At 49.3% G+C, this 20,851-nt stretch overlaps 2 protein-coding genes across 4 annotated transcripts in view; both read left to right on the plus strand.

The window, feature by feature from the left end:
- The window catches only part of SLCO3A1 (solute carrier organic anion transporter family member 3A1), a 301,035-nt gene that overhangs the window by 241,532 nt on the left and 38,652 nt on the right, over positions 1-20,851 (plus strand). For all 3 annotated transcript variants that reach the window (XM_078078924.1, XM_078078922.1, XM_078078923.1), the window contains exons 5-7: positions 9,068-9,232; positions 14,201-14,399; positions 16,539-16,677. In XM_078078924.1, coding sequence (XP_077935050.1) covers positions 9,068-9,232; positions 14,201-14,399; positions 16,539-16,677 — 503 coding nt within the window. The remainder of the gene's footprint in view (positions 1-9,067; positions 9,233-14,200; positions 14,400-16,538; positions 16,678-20,851) is intronic.
- On the plus strand, positions 5,712-7,612 carry LOC118535697 (RNA-binding protein EWS-like). Its single transcript, XM_078078760.1, is given in 3 exon segments — positions 5,712-6,102; positions 6,261-6,982; positions 7,106-7,612. Coding segments are annotated over 3 exon segments (1,614 nt in total). The 5' UTR covers positions 5,712-5,717.

A 20,851-nucleotide genomic window follows, 5' to 3' on the forward strand; every position in this document is an offset into this window, starting at 1 on the left:
GGAGGGCCGTAAGTGACATTAGCACCTTAAAGGCTCTGAGAAGGTCTGTAAACCCAGCCCTCCAGGAGACAGCACTAGGGAGTCTAGGCTTCGAGAAGGGCATTTGTGTCAGCTTGGGTGCTGAAATTCACCATTTCTTTTCTAAGCATTGCTTTTTGTCTTTCCAGCAGTGCATTCTCCTACGGGTAGAGTTTTCGTGAATGCTAAATACAGTCAGCCCTGCCACCACTGAGGTGGCGCGTCATGCTCCCAGACAAGTTTCCTAGGGGCTGGCATGAGGTTACAAAAGTGGCATTCTGCTTATGAGGAGCTGTCTTTCTTTAGTCCTTTTCTGCCTGCTACCTCTGGCATGGAAAGACACAACAGTTGGATCTGAAAGAGAGCTTGCTGCTTCCCGGGCTCCTTTCTCTGTCTTGGCCAACTGCAAGAGCTAGCTGTGCTTCTGGGGGTGTTTGGGCTCAAAGCAGCTAATGGGACCCCACACTACTCTTTTTTTCTCGGGCCTTCTTGGCGGTGTTGTAAGGAGCTGGGGACTTTAAAAAAGAATCAATAGATCTGGCTGGCTCGGGGTTTCCCTGGCTGATCCACACCCATCTGACACTTGGCTTTCAGTGTAAATGCTCGTTTCCTGGGCTGATGGCTTCTGGTTTGTTCACTCAAACCATGACCTTTTCCATACGAGAGACATGTCACCTTCAGCCTGTTCCCAAAGACTTGTCTCACAGCTGGCAACGAGAGGGTGCCAGGAAGCTCCCCTGGGCCCCTCGACAGCCCAGAACAGAGACTGGGGGACAGTCATACCTGCAGCAACAAGGTCGCAGGGAGCCCGAGGCGGCCAGGCTGGGGCCGGTGCACGGTAGGCACTCCCTTCCGGAAGCTTCCGGCACCTCAGGCTTCCCCTCCCGCCCAGGCTTTTCCCCACCGCTATCCAAGGGAACGATGTAGATACCTCCAGAATCAGCGATGGAAATGACCATATTTGCTAATTATTCCCACTTCCATCGTGGCCCACGAGCCTGTGGAACGTGGCCCATGGTGCGATCACAAGCTGGTCCCTGTCTCCACAGTTAAGGTTTCTTAAGAGATTGTGACAGTTACCTTTAGGGACTGCAGTTTGTTTGTTTATTGAATTCTTTAATCCCTCTTGCACTGATGAAGCATCTGCTTGCACTGGGCACCGTGCCCACATGTCTGCGTGCAGGTGGCTCTTCGCATGGGAGACACAGGAAGACCCAGGCGAGGGTGTCCGGGGACACGTAGGTGCCGTGATGACAGGCTGCACCCCGTACGGGGGGACCAGCCTGGTGGCTGCCAGACATTCGTGCCGCACCAGGAGACATCATGTTTCCTAGGATTCACCCTGCCTTGGCTCTCATCTCATGCCTCTGTGGTGATGTTTTTCCACGTCTTTGTTACTGCTTCCTTCCTCTTTCATCTGGTTTCGGTCGTGACCCGAAGGCTGCTGTGTATCTCCCCGCCGTCCCGCTCCCTGCGCCTCTCTGCTCTCTTCCGCGCTTGGGTCCTGTGCACTGGGAATCGCTTCGTGACGACTTATCGTTCAGAAAGACACTTCTGCGTTGATTCAAGTCCCCATCCAGAAACCTGAAGATTTAGAAGTGGGCCCCGAGGTGCAGGCAGACCTGGGTTTTGCATTCTGGGAGCGTGGTTTTTGCAGCCGTTCAAGGAAGCTTTGGTTTCCTCATGTCTGAAATGAGACAGTAAGACTGTCCCTGTTGTAACAGCTGCGGGAGTGACATGCGGGACCCTTAGCGCGGGGCCCATCCACTAAGCCGACGGTTACCCAGCAAACATCGGCTGTCGCCGTCGTAATTACCAAGTGGTTGCACACACTGGCTACATCTCCCCGTCTTGGGAGCATTAACCGTGGTGTATTGACAGCAATGTTATTAAAGAAAAAGAAGGTCAAGGCCAATTTCAGTAGAGAGCCTGAGGGCTGAAATATCTCAGAGTCAAGTGCAATACCAACGAGCCCCACAGTGAGCACTTCCCAGGGCACCTCCAGTTCCCGGGAAGGGGGGGAGCAACAAGGACGTGTGCCCCCGACCCCCTGACCTGTCCAGCCCTCTGCAGGAGGTCATCTCTGACCTTGGGAAGCCAGTGACTCCAGCAGCAGCTCCCAGGAGCTCCACTCACCTACCCAGTCTCCTCCCAGCTCTGCTTACTCACCATATCTGCTCGCACACAGGCATTCTTACGGCAGGTCTGACGTCCTCCCAGCTCGAGGGCTCGCTCCCTAACGTAGCCAACAAGTGCTTCTATTATATTAAGTGTGTCAGAATCACTGGGTCACCTGCTCTGCAGGCATGGGTCTCATTTAATCTTTGCAACAATCCATGGGACGGAGTGGTATGTTCCAGGCACAGACCTACTTACTCTTGAAGCTAGAATTCAGGTCCTTATTTTATATAGCCTTGCTCAATCACACTTTTCTGCAGCACAGGACTCCTCCCCTTTGGGCTCTGCAAGCCTTTCTTTCTCTCATTTCCCTCCTTTCCTGTCCTACTTCTCCTCCTCCAAAAAAACAAGTACTAAACCTGTGAGTCATTTTCCCCAGCTCCAGTGGGAATTTTTGTATTCTTTCTAAGCATTAAGCTACTCCTTCAATTACCAGGAGTGGTCTCTGCATGCTCCATCCTCTGACCAAGAGCAGAGCTTCTGAAAACCCGAACCAGAATAACACCCTGGCTCTGAGCATGTTCTGAGGCAGCAGGTGCCACGGTTTGAGTTGGTGCCACGCTTCCCTAACCGTGGGACCACTCTGCCTCGGTTTCCTTACCTGTAAACGGAGGCTGTACATAGCCCCAAGATCACGGGTTTGTTGTGAGGATTATGTGATTTGATGTGTTAGTGGTCAGAACGGTACTAGGCACCCACCCAGGTAATGCTCTGTCCCCATCAGTCCTCACACCTTCTCCAAACCTGCCTTTCTCCCTCCTGGAGGACCTACACATTTTCAAGAAATCTCAAACCTACAGGAAGGTCTTCCAAAGACAGCAGTGGAAAACCTGTTTTCCCTGAAAAACTCTCCCCCGCTGCTGTTTGGCACTTTGTGCCAGCCTGCTGGTGACAGCACCGGGCTCCCAATGAGCAGTGAAGTCTTCCCCAGCTGGTGAGGCCGCATGGTGCAGGCCAGCCCACCTCCTTCCCCAGCTTCCAGCTTCGGAGGCTACATCAGTGGGTGGGAAGTCATTGGCTAAAGGGGACCATGGGTGTTCGGTGGCCTGGTGTGGCCTTGGTTCATCAGCTTCTGTTTGTCTGGGCCACCTCATTAGCTGCTGCCTCCGTGGAAGGTTAGAATTTTATGGGTTTAAGAACCCATTCGAATGAAAAAGCTTGAAATACTGGGATAGCCTGAGGTTCAAGCTAATTAATACCCCTTTTCAAATTGGGGCTTTGGTGGGTAGGCTGAACCTTTGAAAAGGAATCTTTTGAGAGTGCTGCAAGTCATTGCAAATAAAGCCTAGGATGGAAGGGAAGAACCTGGGAGCAAAATAGAGCCGAACGCAAGAGGAATCTGTCATTTCTGGCAGTGAATCGGCCTGATAGAGGAAAGAAAAGAATGTTCTTCATGCAAATAAGGTCTACTGAGGCTTCTCTGGGCCTTCGGTCAGATGATCCTCAAACCTAATGATTTTCACATCTAATTCAACACAAAATTAGTCATTAGATATTAAGACAAAAGCAGGCAGGCTCTCCTATCTCAACAAAGCATCTTCCCCACTGAAGTGGCATTATCTCTGGAATAATTAAAATGGTTGCTGAAGTATGAAAACATTCCATTAACTGGAGTTGCCTTTGTTGAGATGTGCCCTCCCTTCCTCCCCAGTAAATCGAGATGGCCATGATCAAGGACAAGGAGATACCAGGACCCAAGTAATGTGATCAAACTTAAATCCTCTTTGGCGCCATTTCTGAGCCAGAGAACAAAGTTCCTATTTGGAGGATGCAGTTTTATTTGTGAGCAAGCGTGGCTGTCCTGCTTCTTTCTAAGGCCCCCGTCTGAATGGTCTGCACCCTAACAAAGGAAATGAAGCCTACAATGAAAGTATGGCAGACGATCGTTTTCCTGGAATGCCCCCAACCTGCCTATTGATTGTTGGCAGTGTTTCCAGAGTTCAGATATCTTAATTCCAAAAGAGCACAATGATCGAGCCACAGTGTTTTTATCTGCCAAAACATAAACAGCTGGGGGTTTGACAGTCACTCATTACCAGGAGGCACTGTGGTCGCCTGATGTGACCCATACCTGTTTCTCTACAGTGTGGAGTGAGACAATCAGCCAGTCCCTTACCACAGGAACATTACGCCGTCACAATGTGCCACACACCATAGCAAATCAGCCTTCACTCATTAGCAGCGATTTAGGATGATGGAGTCTTAACATCCAACAGGCTTTTGTGTTTAAAGACAGAAACCTCATTACCCCCTGTTTACACCCAATGTATTCATCTTCCGTATTTAGCAGTCCACGTTTTTAAACATTACACATTCAACAGGCCTCTAAATATTTGTACGATTCTTAAAAAATAATGTGTATTTAACGAAGGAAAGTTTCTCAACATTTAAACAGATTTTTAAGCGTAACCACTTTTAGCCATTTATTCGAACTGATTTCTAAAAAAGTCAGATCTTAAATGCTTAAAACCCTGCAAAAATAATTAATTAATAAACAAAACACATGTAAAGGCCAGTGTGTTTGCAAAAAAAAAAAAAAAAAAAAGACAGGTATAAATGAGTGAATACCATGGATTTAAGGTTTCTGGGTTTTTGTGTGACTTGTGTGTGTGTTGCTTACACATGGTTATATCATCCAAGAGTTGCCTTCCTAAGGTTTTAGTAAATTTTGTGAGAAACTATGACAGAAAAGCAGAGGCCACCACCTCTGGTTGTTTCTTAGTTGGGATGCAGGATTAGGTTGATCAGCCCACAGTGATTCTGAGCTTCTTGTCCTCTGACTCAGTTCATTCCCATAACTGAGTTCCTTTTATTATGTCAGAGGATCTTTAAGTCCCTCTCTTTAGGTTTTCATTTTTGAAACTTGGTATCTTTCACAGAAATGATAAATTTTGAGCTGTGTGTATCTGCCATTTGCTGACCCATTGTTCTGCCATTTTGATTTATTGAGCTTGTCTGTTACCATTATTAAAAACTTACGTATCCCCTATTATTATTTTATTCTAATTAGCTGGGCCATTTAGAGGTTTCATCTCCTAGGAGATGAGATTGAGCCTGTGTAATTAGCTCTCTTCTTTCAGACAGCTGGCTAATTCATCACCTTGGAATGCAGCATTAGACTCCCTGCTCACCTGTTTATTTTGTATGACCATGGGTACCTACTAGTTTTTCCTAGACTTAGAATAATATTGCTCCATCTGGGACTCAGTTTTATCTTTTCTGTTTACACAGGTGGAAAGTAGACCCCATGCCAAATATTCCATATCATCATGATTACAGCGGAACAGACTTCCCCTGACTGTAGTCCCTGGCACATCACTTTTTGCCTTATCTGCTTACCACCTGTACCATTATTTACATAAGACTTCTCTTTAAATTACTTTAATCTACTTGTTTTAACCTGGCATCATTTTAAACCGTGAGAGCCATAAAACCACACATTTGTTGTATCAGTTACATTTCAGTTGATTTATTGTAAGTACACATTAAAACGACGGTGTAAGGAATGAGAAGGAGAGAAAATGGCATCCATGGATTACAGTACCTACAGCCAAGCGGCAGCCCAGCAGGGCTACAGTGTACACCCTGCCCAGCCCACTCAAGGATACGCAGAGACCACCCAGGCATATGGGCAGCAAAGTTATGGCACCTATGGACAGCCCACTGATGTCAGCTATACCCAGGCTCAGACCACTGTGACCTATGGGCAGACCGCCTATGCAACTTCTTATGGACAGCCTCCCGCTGGTTATCCTACTCCAGCTGCCCCCCAGGCGTACAGTCAGCCTGTCCGGGGGGACAGCACTGGTGCTTACGGTACCACCACTGCTATGGTCACTACCACCCAGACCTCCTATGCAGCTCAGCCTGCTTGCCCAGCCTATGGGCAGCCACCGCACCTGCAAGACCGCAGGATGGTAACAAACCCACCGAGACTAGTCAGCCTCAATCTAGCACAGGGGGTTACAACCAGCCCAGCCTAGGATATGGACAGAGTAACTACAGTTATCCCCAGGTACCTGGGAGCTACCCCATGCAGCCAGTCACCGCACCACCATCTTATCCTCCTACCAGCTACTCCTCTACACAGCCGACTAGTTATGATCAGAGCAGTTACTCTCAGCAGAACACCTCTGGGCAGCCGAACACCTATGGGCAGCCGAGCAGCTATGGACAGCAGAGTAGCTGTGGGCAGCAGCTGCCCACTAGTTATCCCCCCAAAACTGGATCCTACAGCCAGGCTCCAAGTCAGTACAGCCAACAGAGCAGCGGCCATGGGCAGTGGAGTTCATTCCGACAGGACCACCCCAGTAGCATGGGTGTGTATGGGCAGGAGTCTAGAGGATTTTCCAGGCCGGGAGAGAACCAGAGCATGAGTGGCCCTGATAACCGGGGCAAGGGAAGAGGGGGATTTGATCATGGAGGCATGAGCGGAGGTGGGCGGGGAGGAGGATGCGGTGGAATGGGCAGCGCTGGAGAGCGAGGTGGCTTCAGTAAGCCTGGTGGACCCATGGATGAAGGACCAGATCTTGATCTAGGCCCACCTGTAGATCCAGATGAAGACTCTGACAACAGTGCAATCTATGTGCAAGGCTTAAATGACAATGTGACTCTAGATGACCTGGCAGACTTCTTTAAGCAGTGTGGAGTCATTAAGATGAACAAGAGAACCGGACAACCCATGATCCATATCTCCTTGGACAAGGAAACAGGAAAGCCCAAAGGTGATGCTACAGTGTCCTATGAAGACCCACCAACTGCCAAGGCTGCCGTGGAGTGGTTTGATGGGAAAGAGTTTCAAGGGAGCAAACTTAAGGTTTCTCTTGCTCGGAAGAAGCCTCCGATGAACAGCATGTGGGGTGGTATGCTTCCCCGTGAGGGCAGAGGGATGCCACCACCACTTTGTGGAGGTCCCGGGGGCCCAGGAGGTCCTGGGGACCCCATGGGTCACATGAGAGGCCATAGAGGAGACAGAGCTGGCTTCCCCCAAGAGGGCCCCGGAGGAGGAAACGTCCAGCACCGAGCTGGAGACTGGCAGCGCCCCAGTCCGAGGTGTGGAAACCAGAACTTCGCCTAGAGAACAGAATGCAACCAGTGTAAGGCCCCAAAGCCTGAAGGCTTCCTTCCACCACCCTTTCCACCCCCGGGCGGTGACCATGGCAGAGGCGGCCTCATGGACTGCGGTGTTCCTGGTGGGATGTTCAGAGGTGGCCGTGGTGGAGACAGAGGGGGCTTCCGTGGTGGCTGGGGCGTGGACCAAGGTGGCTCTGGTGGAGGAAGATGGGGTGGCCCTGGTGGGCCCCCTGGACCTTTGATGGAACAGATGGGAGGAAGAAGAGGCAGGTGCAGAGGACCTGGAAGAATGGATAAAGGCGAGCACTGTCAGGAATGCAGAGACCCCACAGAGCTGCACTGACTACCAGATTTATTTTTTAAACCAGAAAATGTTTTAAATTTATAATTCTGTATTTATAATGTTGGCCACAACATCATGATTATTCCTTGTCTGTACTTTAGTATTTTTCACCATTTGTGAAGAAACATTAAAATAAGTTAAATGGTAAAAAGTAATAATAGTGTAAATATTGAAGCGATAGGGTTGTCCTGGTTCCTGTACCCGCAGAACCCCTTTGCCTACTGCCAAGATGTGTCGTTGATTGTGTTCAAAGGATTTAAAAAAAAAAAAATCTCACATTTTTTAAAGCACCAGTGTAAGCGGGGAACCTTAAGTGGTTTATGAAACCACGTACTTCAAGAAAAAGAGAGTATAAAAAAATATGATCAAAATGTATGACCTCAACAAGAGCTGTTTTCCAGCTCTGGTGGTACTTAATATGGTCCACAAGCCACGAAGTGCTTCTGCCCACCCTCAGTTCTCGCCCGAGCCCGGGGCACCAGGCTGGTTGGGCAACTTCTTCAAGGTGGGACTGGATGATGAGAAAAGACCCCATCTGAGGACGAGGGAAGAGATGCAGGAAAGATCTGGGGGCAGAGCATCCCAGGAGAGGAAGGAGGAGCCCCCAGCGCAAAGCCTTAGGTGGGGAGGACCTGCGTGAGGCAAGAGTGAGCATGACTGGACTAGAGGGAAAGGGGCGTGGCAGGAAGTGTCATCAGATTGCTAAGGGGCAGACCCGGGCTATCGGGCTATCGAGGAGTTCTGAACAGGAGAGTGATTTGAGTCGATCCCCCTGGCTACCATGTAGGGAATGATTATGTCAGATGAAGAGTGAAACCAAGACCTCAGGTGGGTCTCTCTGGGAGTCCCCCATGTGAGAACTCATGGAAGCTTTTGCCAGGGAGGTGGCCATAGACTTGGTAAGAAGAGGTGGGGTTTGATTCAGCACATGTATGTATATATATATATAAGCACTAGAATTCCAGTTTTTTTCTTGAAACCTGTTAAGATTAAGTATATTTTCTTAACACACATATAGAGTTATAAATATTTATCTCAGACTTATGGATTTATATGCTTAGATATACTGATATAACATTATTATAATGCAATTTATAATATATAATTATATTTCTTTCCTTTGAGAAACAAACCCCAAACTTTTTTGGGGGAGGGTGGAAATAATTTGTCATTGCTTATAAAATTGTTTGGTATTTCCAGTAAACTATGAAAAGGCACAATATAGGCTTTCCTGTTACAGTAGTTCTCTGTTTAATTGGCAGAATACAAGCATATATTTTGAAGCCAGAGTTTCCACACTTTGTGGGTGACTTACAGGTTCGAGGTTTCAGCCTGAGCAACTGGGTGACTCCCGACGCTGGTTGCTGAGATGGGCAAAAGCGTGTCAAGAAGGGACTCTGGGGGCAGGAGGCCTGGAAGTGCAGCGTGTAACCCTCTGCTTCTGTCTCCCTGCAGTGATCCCGAAGGTCACCAAGCACCTGCTCTCGAACCCTGTGTTCACCTGCATCATCCTGGCCGCCTGCATGGAGATTGCAGTGGTGGCTGGCTTCGCTGCCTTCTTGGGGAAGTACCTGGAGCAGCAGTTTAACCTTACCACCTCTTCTGCCAACCAGCTGCTCGGTGAGTCTGCTCCTCCATCCCCCCGGGAGGACAGAGGGCTGCTCTCATGCGGGTAACCCTCTAAGACCGAGGCCCACCGGAGAAAGAGCCCAGACTCTGCTGCTCCTATAGCAGCAGTATTCTTGGGGTCTGTGTGCAGAAGGAATTTCAGAGTCTATTCTTGCGGCAAAATTTGCCAAAGGGATGTGATAAGAAAGAGCTGAAATATAAAATGTACATAAGAAGCATTGTGACAGGCCAGGAGATCAATAGATTGGTGTGAACTGCAGAATTTGGGGGAAGATAGGATGAAGGAAGAGGGAAATCGAGACAAGCCCAGAAAGGTTAGCAGGCTTTGGTCAGGCACATAAAAAAATAAGAATATCCTTGGCAGCATGAAACACAGTCAGCAAATATAGAACTTGGAAGCCATACACTCCCCTCCTGACCCCTGCCCACGGCAGACATAATTAATGGATCACGGCACTCCTTCTCCCCAAGCTCAAGCATGGCTTTACCATCCTTCTCAGTAGGAGACTACGGGCATCTGCTTCCACTGTTTGGAGTTGGCATGGTAAGGAAAACCAGTTTGACCTCAAGGGAAGCAGCATTACTTACATGGAGTTAGGAACGTGGCCTCATGACTGATAAGGGAGATGGAAGAGTCAAGAAGGTCGCCCATGTTTCTGGCTCAGACAGCTGGTGGCACCATTTTTGAAACCTGGAAACAGCAGAGAACAATCAGATCCGTGGGGGAGATTATGAGATCACATTTGAAGTTGCTGAGTGGGAGACACCCGTGGTGTGTCTCTGCAGTGTCCAGTGCTCGGTGGGGGCTCAGCAAGGAGACCCCACTGGGGAATAGAGGTTCTGTTGCATCGGTGTATGTCCGGGTGGAAGTGGAGGACACGGGAGTGGAAATTACGTAGCAAGAAAGTGAATTGGAAGAGAAGAGTCCCAACCATGAGGAAACACAGGAGTCTGAGGGGAAGTCCGGAAAGAAATCCACAGGTCATGGGAGTCAAGGAAGAGATGATTCCAAGGAGGAAGCAGGCAGCTGCGTGAGTGCACACACAATGAGAGCTGGGTGTCTCCATTAGCTGCAAGCACTGGGACGTCCTGTGTCAGAGCTGTGTCCCAGACGTGGCCATGGGGAGCCCGTGCTCCGTGTGGAGAGCTGCCTACAAGAGGGAAGGAGTAGTCTGTGGCTGCAGGACACTTTCCCGAAGCTCAGTCGTGGCGCAGAGGAGAGGGGCTCCAGCAGGTGGCCGTGTGTCCATTGAGGGGGAGTGGGGGAGATGGGGCATTGCTAGGAAACATGAGCGGTTTGCTAAGTGGAGGGAAAAGAGCCAGCAGAAGGGGATTTGCAGGAAAGCGAGGGATGTGGATGGACAGCCCTCGACAGAAGAAGAGCTCATAGGTCCTGCCAGTGCAGAGAAGGAGAGAGGCATGAGTCTGGCCACTGAGACTCCGGCTAGTATGGCCCTGCATTTGAGAGAGAGCTCCAGCCCCATGAATTACCTTCTCTGGTAAGTAGGGAGTCAGATCGTCTGCTGAGAGGAAAGGTCTCCTTCAACACTGCCTATTTCTTCACCTAACGGCCAATTAGCAAATGCAAAGGTGCTAACCCATCATGAGTCATCAGGAAAACACACATTAAAACCACACTGAGATACCACTGCGCATCCACCGGACTGATGGTACCAGGTGTTGGTGAGGATGTGGAGCACCTGGAACTCTCATGAGCAGCTGTTGGGAGTGCCCAGTGGTGTGAGCACTTTGGACAGTTCCCGGGCAGCACCTATGAAAGCACATTTTTATGCTGGGATATGTCCGTTCCGCTTCTGGGCAGATACCCGACAGAAATGAATGTTTAAGTCCACTCCTTACGATCTGCATATGTAACTGCGTTCAGAGCAGCCTGGTGCATAATGACCCCGACTGGATACAGCCCAGACGTCTGTCAACGGGAGAGTGGGTAAATAAATTAGAGAATGTTCATACAGTTCTGCCACATAGCATGAGAAAGCAAGCATTTTCATACCTGCCTCAACGCAGATGAATCTGACAGAGTTGAAAGACGTCAGGCACAAAAGAGGACATATTTGTAGGAGTTTAAAGAGGGAAAAGTTAATTAAAGTGATAGAGGCCATGATGATGGGAACTATCATTCCGGGAGGGGGAGGTGGGCAGCCAGTGGGGAGCCTTCCCGGGCTGCTGGAAATGTTCTAAGCTTGATCTGAGCGGTGGTTGGTTATAGGGGTGTTTACAGATGCGAGGATTCATCGGCTGTTCCCTTAAGCTTTGTACACTTCCCAGGACATAATGTATCTCAACTAAAAAAAAAAAAAAAAAATTAAAAGCCTACTACGATGACGCAGCTGGATCATAAGGTCTCCTTGGGAACTGCTAGGCTAGCACAAGCCTAATTTTTCTTTTTTTTTTTGCTAATAAAGCTTTACCATCCTTTTTTTTTTTTTTTTGGTCAAGTGTCACTTCCGAGAAGTATTAGCAAAATACAGGCAGTCCTCTAGTACGTGTCTGGCAGGGAGAGGGTAAAGTGGGTCTCTTTATAATTAAAGTCGTAACTTCTTGGTTATCCCTGCAGTGTCTCTGGTTTCGCCCTCCAGCAGCCCGGGTTCCTCCGTTTCCTCCTCATTTCTGTGCTGCTCTTCTTACGTACTCATTACATTTGCACAGTTGCCTCGACGTCGGGGCTGTGTTCTATTTCAGAACAGTTTCTATCGACAAACAAATCAATAGTCTTCAGGGCAGGTCAAAAAAACAATCTCACCTTCTCGCACCTGTTTCTTTCCCAGTGACTCTGTCTGCCAGAGTGCTTAGCAGGGAGGACCTTCTTCTGCCCTGCAGAGAGGCCACCTGCTGGCCCATCTGTCAGTCCGTCTGTCCGGCAGTCCACACAGGTAGCATGCATGCACGGCCTCTCCCTGTGTCCTGCTCGGGGCCTCACTCTAATCAGCATGGACCCTGGAGGGCTGGCTGCAACAGGGCTGGCACTGGGCATTCAGGGCACAGAGACGGACCCCGGGAGCACCAGGCAAGGCTCGCATCAGAAAGTGCTCAGCTCCTGCGGACCCAGGGCATGGGGCCCATGCAGTCTCCCCGGGGCATCAGCGCAGGGCTTCTGAACCACCCTGGAAGTCAACAAATGGGGCAAGGTCCGGAGAAGAGCAGCACAGATGATGAAGGCGCTGATGGCGTGGACTTATGCATGGATCTATGCGTAAAGATACAAAGGGCTCAATCTGCATAGGTTAACGTAATGAGGATGGAGTTTTGGGGTAAGTTCTGATAACTGAATGCCAAGGCTGCACGTGCAGCAGGGAGGAAGAGAGCAGCCTGATGACGGGTTGGGAGAAAAGGCGCCGAAAGCCTGTTATTGCCATAGTTACCGTCCTCACTAGGTGATGCTCCCCCACGGTCTCCGCTAGGAAATGAAACAAAGCACAGGCCTGCTCTCTGGGCATGGGCATGTCCGCACCAGTGTTCATGCACACAGATCCAGCCTGCTGGCCATTTCATCCATCCCGAAAAGAAGCCTTAAGTGCCCACTCTGTGCGAGGCGCAGGGAAGTGTGCTGGACTGAAGAGGATGGAAAAGGTTCCTGTGCTCGGGGAAGCTGCATTTGAGGAGGGGGAGAGTGAACAAGAAACAAGACCAAAAATGAGTAAGGCAGCTTCAGATAATGGGGAGAACCATGAAGATAATAAAATGGGGTGAGGAATGATGGGGAGCCCCTGGATGGAGTATAGGACTGCTCTAGATGGCATGGTCTGGGAAGGGGCCAGCCAAGGAGAAATGCTGTACAAGAATGTCCCAGGAGAGGGACCAGCAGGTGCAAAGCCTGGGGTTCTGAATGGGTTTGGCCTGTCCCAGGGAGAGAAAGGAGGAGCCGTGGGCCAGGGGTAAACAGAGAGGGGCACATGGGGGCTAGACCATGAAGGTCATTTCTATACCAAAAACCAGATAAAATCAAGCATAGGTATTCCAAGAGCATCAGATAATACAGAGATATGTTTTATTTAAATGTGACTTGTGCTATTTTCTTGCAGAGCTCAGCCTTCCTGATTATGTTTTTCTTCCCCTAATATTAAAATTAATTTGCATTCCCTTAGCACATACCAGCTGGTTGATGTAGTCAATTGACCTAGAGGTCTGTTGATTGGCAAGGAGGAGACCGCCTAGACTGGGAAATTGGCCATGCACGGTCTACACGGTGGATAAATGATGCACTGTAATTTAAAGCTGAGTTTTAGATGAAGCAAATCAGGACAGAGCAAAGCCAAACAGGAGATTGGAACCCTAGGATTGAGTCTCTGAGAATCAGAAATAACAGGTTTATAATCCCTGCTGCCTTGCAGATAGCTCTTTTTATAAGAAGGGGAGAATATTTATGCCAATTACTCACCAAGAGGTACAAAACATATTGACTGGATGGATGCTCCTTCCCAAGAGGTCTGGGAGCAGGTTAAAATGCCGTCTCCACAGGCTGGTGAGTGCTGGGACCTTTGTGTAAACAGCCACCAGACCCTTCCATGAAGCCCTCCTCAGCTAATGAGGAAAGGGGAGAAAATCCCCAATGATCTCGAGTCCCCTTTCACATCACTTCAAAAATGCACAGAGAGCACGTGCGTGTTCCCAGTCTGTCTTTGTCTCATGGTGGTTCCCACGCCAGCCGTGTCTTTCCCATGAGGATACCTTACTTAGCAAGATTGGCGTATGTACTTGGACTCCCAATAACTAAGTGTTTCCATGTCTGTCTCCCCCAGTTTTCTGTGAGTTCCCGGAGGGCAGAAATAAGGCCCCTCATGGAGACTCGGAGGCAGCTTGGAGGGTACGGCACTGCAGTGGGGGTCACTGGGAATGTGGCCCGCGCAGGGCTCGGCCCCCAGCCTGGCACCCATCTGTCTGCGTCGACGGGCCCTACTTCCCCCACTAATGGTTCCCGCCCCTCTGTTTTTCTCCCAGGGATGACTGCAATCCCATGTGCCTGCCTGGGGATCTTCTTGGGCGGTCTCCTGGTGAAAAAGCTCAGTCTTTCTGCCCTCGGGGCCATTCGGATGGCCATGCTCGTCAACCTGGTGTCCACAGCTTGCTATGTCTCCTTCCTCTTCCTGGGCTGTGACACGGGCCCCGTGGCTGGGGTTACTGTTCCCTATGGAAACACGTAAGTCCCAGAAATGTCCGCTCCCACCCCTGCCAGCCCAGGGCTGCCTGGACTCATTCTCCATGGTCGGATCAGGGAGCTCTCTTTGTCCCAAGTGGTGACCACGAGTGGAGGGTTCGATGATGCCTCTGTATCTTCCTCCTGGGGTTGAAGAGTCAAATGGACCTTTTGGGTGGAGAGCTCCACTCATTTTGGCATTTGACTTTAGGAACGATTGAAGATAGATGATACAGATGAATTTTATTTTAAAATTCAGCTTTTTTTTTTTGGAGAGGGAGAGAAAGAGAGAGAAAAGTGGGGGAAGGAGCAGAGGGAGAGAAAATCTTAAGCAGGCTCCATGCCAGCACGGAGCCCGATGTGGGGCTCGATCTCACGACCCTGAGATCATGACCTGAGCTGAAATCAAGAGTGGGACAACCAACTGAGCCACCCAGGTGCCCCTTAAAATTCAGCTTTAAATGAAAGACAGAATAGATTCCAATCATTCCGGAAATTATCAGAAGCTATCATCAGGCTCCCATAGTAATTATAGGGTCTCACCCCTAGTGAGAAGGAGAAGGAGGTGGGGAATAAAAGGAGAAAAGAGGGAGAAGGGAAAGAAGTTGGTTCTTATGGGACACCTTTTTTTTAGTTATTACCCCAAGACTTTGGCCTAGAGTCCAATCAGAATTGCCCCAGAGGGAATTATGGAGAGCGCTTACATGTCCAGCATCAGCAGCTGTCCCTTTTCTGTGTGAGAATCTGAAACTGCTTGGGGGTCAGTCTGGAGCATCCAGGCTGCAGCAGAGTCAACCTGCAGGATACCAGTTCCTCCTCATGCCAGTCTCCTCCTCCAGGCAGGCCATCAGGCTTTCTCCGGTATTCCTGTATCCCAAAGATGCAGGAGAGCCGGGCTTACCTGCCACCCGACAAGGTCAAGCAGGCTGAATGGGAGGACACAGGTGGGGGCAGTTGTCCGTCTATTCATGCACAGCCCAGGCACTTTACCACCACCAGGGTCTCTTCTGCCCCCCAGCCCAGCCCAGCCCCCATTCCTCCTCCTCCCAAACGTGGCACCTTCTGGTGTGTGCATGCCATAAGTAACAGCATTTGGAGAGAAAGACCGCCAGCCTTCTGTGCCAACTCTCAAGTAGTAAACTTGTAGTGGTTCAAAGCACAGGGTCTTACGATAATGAAGTTCTTCTTCATTAAAAAAGAAAAAAAAAAAAAAAAAGGCTCAGAGCCTACAATCCAACTGCCAACTCTGCCCAAATTGGTAGAGCTCCAATCCCCACCCTCCCCATCCCCTCTCTCCCATGTACGAGTTAGATAGATTTGGGCAGGTGACTCAGCCTGGCTCTGCCTCAGTTTCCTTCTCTGTCAACCCCACGGGGTCACACTGAGAATAAGTACAATAATGTCCGCAGTACCGTGAACAGTGCCTGGCATGTAAATTGTCACATATCACCGTCATCGTCCTTATTATGAACCCTAGGAGGCTCAGCTGAAAATAACGGTGCTGGAAGGAGACGGTTTCTCTCTTACAGAGCTTAAAACACCCACTTCATCCTTTTCCCCTTTGCAGTTTGCGTGCTTCAGGTAGTTGTGCCTTTAATGGTACAAAAGGAAATTTAAAATAACTTGTGTTATTTTTCTCAGGAAGTCGAGTCAATCAAACAGACGATAGTTATTGAATCCAGTCTAGTGGTGGTGGTGTTTAAGCATCACAAGGCTTGCTGCGTGCTGGGAGGAGGGAGGAAGCAGAGACGAGGACTGACCCAAGGAGGGGAGAAGTCAGTGTCCGGCTGTGCCCGGTGGTGGTGTGGGGTCAGGGAAGGGGGAGCGGGCTGAGGCTGCAGGAATCACGAGCAGTGACACGGAGGAGGTGGCCCCAAGCTGAGCCTGGGCTGCCCCCAGCCTGGAGGGCAGATTGGCGCAAATGATAAAGAAGAGGCTACTTCCACTTCTGGCACCGTTATGTATGGCTCTCAGCGGTGGCGCTGGGCTGGTCCTTGTGGGACAGGGAGGGGTGAGGTTGGAGGAGGAGAAGGAAGGGGTGCCAGGCACATCATCACAGCAGAGGGCAGAAGGCTGTCACTGGGGAGATCCAACAGAAGTTGCCCTTCCTCTGATGGGTTCCATGTTTCTTCTCTTTTCCAGCTCAGCGCCGGGCTCGGCCCTGGACCCTTACTCGCCCTGCAATAAAAACTGTGAATGCCAAACCGATTCCTTCACTCCAGTGTGTGGGGCAGATGGCATTACGTACCTGTCTGCCTGCTTTGCTGGCTGCAACAGCACGGTATTGGTGATTTTCTGACGGGATGGGATGGGGCAGGGGACTCAGGCGGACAAAGGAGCTTAAAACCTGTGGCCAGGGGCAGCAGCGGGCAACCACACGTGTTCCATACTTTGTGTGCGTGCACCGTGACTTTTTCTCAGACTCCACCGCGCTCTGGTGGAGGAGCCTCCGTCAGGATGGGAGGACTGCCAGATCATTCAGGCCTTCCTGCTAAATCAAATAGGTTTCCAAAAAGTGTCGTGGAGCCACTGAAAGCAAAAATTTCAAAGGAAGCTGTACATATGGAGCCAGAGAACAAAAGATTATGGCTCAAGGTGCTTACCAAGGGTATCAGCGAAACAGCCTGACTCTACAGGTAATGAGCTCCCCATGAACAGAAGTATGTAAAGAAAGGCTAGAAAACCATTTATAAGACTTCTTCCAAGCCTGAGACTGACTCTAATTTAACCTCTTCCTTAGTTCCCTTCGCCTTTTTATTCTCTACTAGATACCTCCCACCTTTTTCCATCCCCCACTAAACTTTGTTTTGTTTTGCTTTTTGGTTTTTTGGGTTTGGGGGTTTTGTTTGTTTGTTTTTCCTTCTCCACTTGAATTGTCCAATTGGCTATCAGCCTACAGTTTTCTGTGTGCTCTGCTCTGCGTGAAAACGTGATGCTAAGGGACTAGTCATTAGGTCATGCTGATCCCGCCTTCCAGGTGTGTCTCACACCTGCCTGTCCTCTGCATCCACATCCCCACGGTCCTGGTGTGGGCCCTCCTCATCTCTTGCTTGGACCCCTGCGGTATAGTTGCCTAACTGGCCTCACAGCTCAGGGTGGCCCCCTTCTGGTGCATCTTCTGTACTGCAGCCAAAATGACTTCTGTAACACCGCAAAGGACCCCTTCTCGTGCTACCCTGTCACCTACAAGATAAGATCTAGGCACTGCACTGGCTTTGTTATGTGTCTTCAGCACACGTCCGTCCATCCTCAGCCACTCCCTTCAGCTCTACTTCCTTTTAGTTTGTGGTATTCAGCTTCCCCTACACAACAGATGTCTTTTTATCCTCTCTCCATTTGGACAACTCCTACTCACCTGTCAATACCCTCCTCGAATTCGCCCTTCTCTGTGAAGCCATCCCTTTCCGTCTTTATCTTTGGTGCTCTTGCCTCTGCAGTTCCTGGCACCTGTCTCTGCTGGCGGCTGCTCTCTCATTTCACTCCAGTGATCTGCTAAAAGTATTTGTCATCTGCTCTGATCTGTGAGTTTCCTGAGTGAGGGCTGGCATCCAGAACTGCTCCAGAAATGTCCAGGAACGTCTAGATGAAGAGAAAGATGAGAAGAAGAGGGCTGAGTGGCTGCTTTAAAGGAATTTAGAGTTGTAATTACTTGTTTTTCCTTTCCATATTCTGTATCTTTTGGGAGCGGCAATTTCTCTGAAAGAAAAAAAATCGATCACTTATTTTCATCTCCAAAGATTTCATTTTTCTTTGCTTTTAACATTTAGATTCCTGGCCAGTTATTAACATTTTTCCACAGAGAAAATAAATCACCATGTGGAGGGAGCAGAGGGGAAGAAAAACTGATTTTTTTTTTTAAAATTGGATGATAAAGCAATTTCTTTATGTGAGTGGAAATGAATTTAAAAAAAGGGTTGAAGCCTTGCGATTGGTTAAAATAAAAATACAAGCTATTCATTTTCCTGACAACAATTTTATTAACATTCTAATACCCAAAAAAGTTATATAAATCAGTTTTGATTATTGTCCTGTTTCAAGAATTAAATGGACTCCGTATAGGCTGGTGTCCTGAAGCCAAACAAGTCTCTATTCCAGAGCATTCTCTGACCAAAAAAAAAAAAAAAAAATTGGTCTTAAAAATTGCATTTCCCTTGATCTTGCATGTGCAAGAGTCTTATTGAATAAGAGCCTAACCAGGCTCCTGACTGCTTCCAGCTGCTGAAACAGCAAGCTGTGGAATGCAATTATTGGACAGTGAGCTTCTCTGCTTCCCTCTGGACATATCCTTTCTTCACCAGATACCTGCCTTTTCGTCACATTACTGGAGGCCTCGTATTGTCTGCAAAGCAGAGAGGTTCTCCTCCTGCGATTACAAGTCAGAGACTGAGACAGCCGCCGGCCCCAGGGTTGAGTGAGAGTCACGTTTCTCCCCCATGGAGGCAGATGTCGGGATGAATGAGGGATTTGGGGACACAGAGCCATGTGTATCCTGGAAAGGGGCCCTTGTGACAATCTAGCCTTCAAAACACCCGTAACTGTAGAGCTTACTGCAGCAACTTTACCAAGAGCCCGCGTGGGCCAGGCAACAGGCCTTCCACCTGTCACTCACAGCCCATGACAGCTTGGCCTAAAGTCAAAGAAATCTCAGGCCACCGGCCAAAAATGAGCAAAAAGCAATTTCAGTCTTTTCAATCTCTGCTGCAGTATTTTGAGAAAATGCCAAATGGTGGGTTATATTCCTGGTGCATTCACTCCCTCCTTCGTTCCTACTTTCCTTCCTGTCTTCGAGTTCCCAGAAAAGCTTTTCCACGACTGAAGGCTTCCTCCACCCTCTTCCCTCTTTCCCTTCTCGTGTTATTCCTTCCTGCCCCCCTGCCCAGGCCTGTGCGTCTTACCTCACTGGTCCTCACAGCAGCCCAAGGATGGAGGTGTGATTCTGTGATTTTTACTCCCTGATTACAGACTAGTCCCTTGCCCCGGGTCATGCAGAACGTGATGGCACTAGTGTTGACGTTGTAGGTCTGTCCGTCTATCCGACACCGACCCCAGTGTCTTCCTCTGACTCGGTGACTTACCTCTTTGGGATTCTCACCTTTTTCCTCCTTGAAAAATACCTCTTCGTTCATACTCCATAGTCAGGACCCTCCGCCCACACAGGCTGGCCCTGCTGCCTCTCCAGCCTCAGCCTCCCCACTCCTCCCACCTGCTGAAGAACGACTTGCTGTGTTGAACTTCCTGGGGTTTCCCCGACACACCCAACTCTCCCTTACCTCCGGGCTCCTTTTGGCAAGCACATTCCTCCATTAAGCCCTTGAGATGTATAATCGTTCTTTACCTGCAGCTGAGAAGCCTCCTCCCCGCTCAGCCCTCTTCCAGGGGTGCATTAGCACCCCGTCCTGCAGAGTCCTCCAGCACCTGCTCCATCCGACAAGGTCTGACCCTCCCACCCCCAGTCGAACAGCTTGTTGACTCCTGGGTCTGCCTCCCTAGTCTCCTGCGTCCAGGGACGGGATTCTCTTGTGGACCCTTGCATTTCTAGTGCCAACCATGGCTCTGGATAAAGGCCCCAGGCTTCCTGAACACCTGGCTGGAGGCCACGTGCTGACCCCAGGGAGCCACGGGTGAGAATACTACTCCCTTGAATAGCGATTGGCAGGCGGGTAGGTTGGCTGGTGCAGATTTCAGTACTAAAGCTCCAGTCCCTGTTCATCCCCCACCCACACACAGCTTCCATCAGAACCTGTGAAGATTGCCCACAACTCAACTAAATGTGGATAAGTCACCAATCGAATAATTCTGGTTACAGGGGAATCTGGTTAGCAGTAGTAGTTTCCTGTTAGACTTGCCTTGCTGCCCTAGTTTGGGTTTTGTTTTCTTACTTTCTTACTTCCTATCTCCTTGAGTGAGAGCAGTGGAAGTTTCCAGGACTGTGTTTAATATACAATTTCTAATTCTTCTCATTGCGTATGACCAGGAAGGGTGACAAAAAAGATTGCGAGTTAATTTCATAAGCTTCCTTTGGCATGAATATATTGTCCAGATTGTTTCTGTACCTTTCACTCTCAGAAGTAATTATTCCAATGGAAAGCATGTTGGTATGAGGCTGACTGACTGCTGAAAGTTGTAGCCTTTTAATGTACTGAATAATTGAGTAGAAACAAAAAAAAAAGAAAGAAAGACTTATATCAGCCACCAGCAGAACGCTGAAAGTCAATGCAAGCCCAGCACTGCAGTTTGTAGGAGACTACTGATAGATCACTAATCTGTCTCCCCATGCCGGCAACAGGTATGTGTCTGGCATCTGTTTGAGCAGAGCCCTGAGTTGGTTCTGTGGAGGGCTGGGGGGGTCCGTGATGGACGCATGCAGGAAGCTTACTGTTTACTCTCATGGATCTCAGTCCTGTCTGCATATTAAGATTGCTCGAGAACTTTTAAAATCTGAGTCCTGAGCCTCA

Source organism: Halichoerus grypus, chromosome 8 (assembly GCF_964656455.1).
Source record: "Halichoerus grypus chromosome 8, mHalGry1.hap1.1, whole genome shotgun sequence".
In the NCBI taxonomy this organism is placed as follows: Eukaryota; Metazoa; Chordata; class Mammalia; order Carnivora; family Phocidae; genus Halichoerus; species Halichoerus grypus.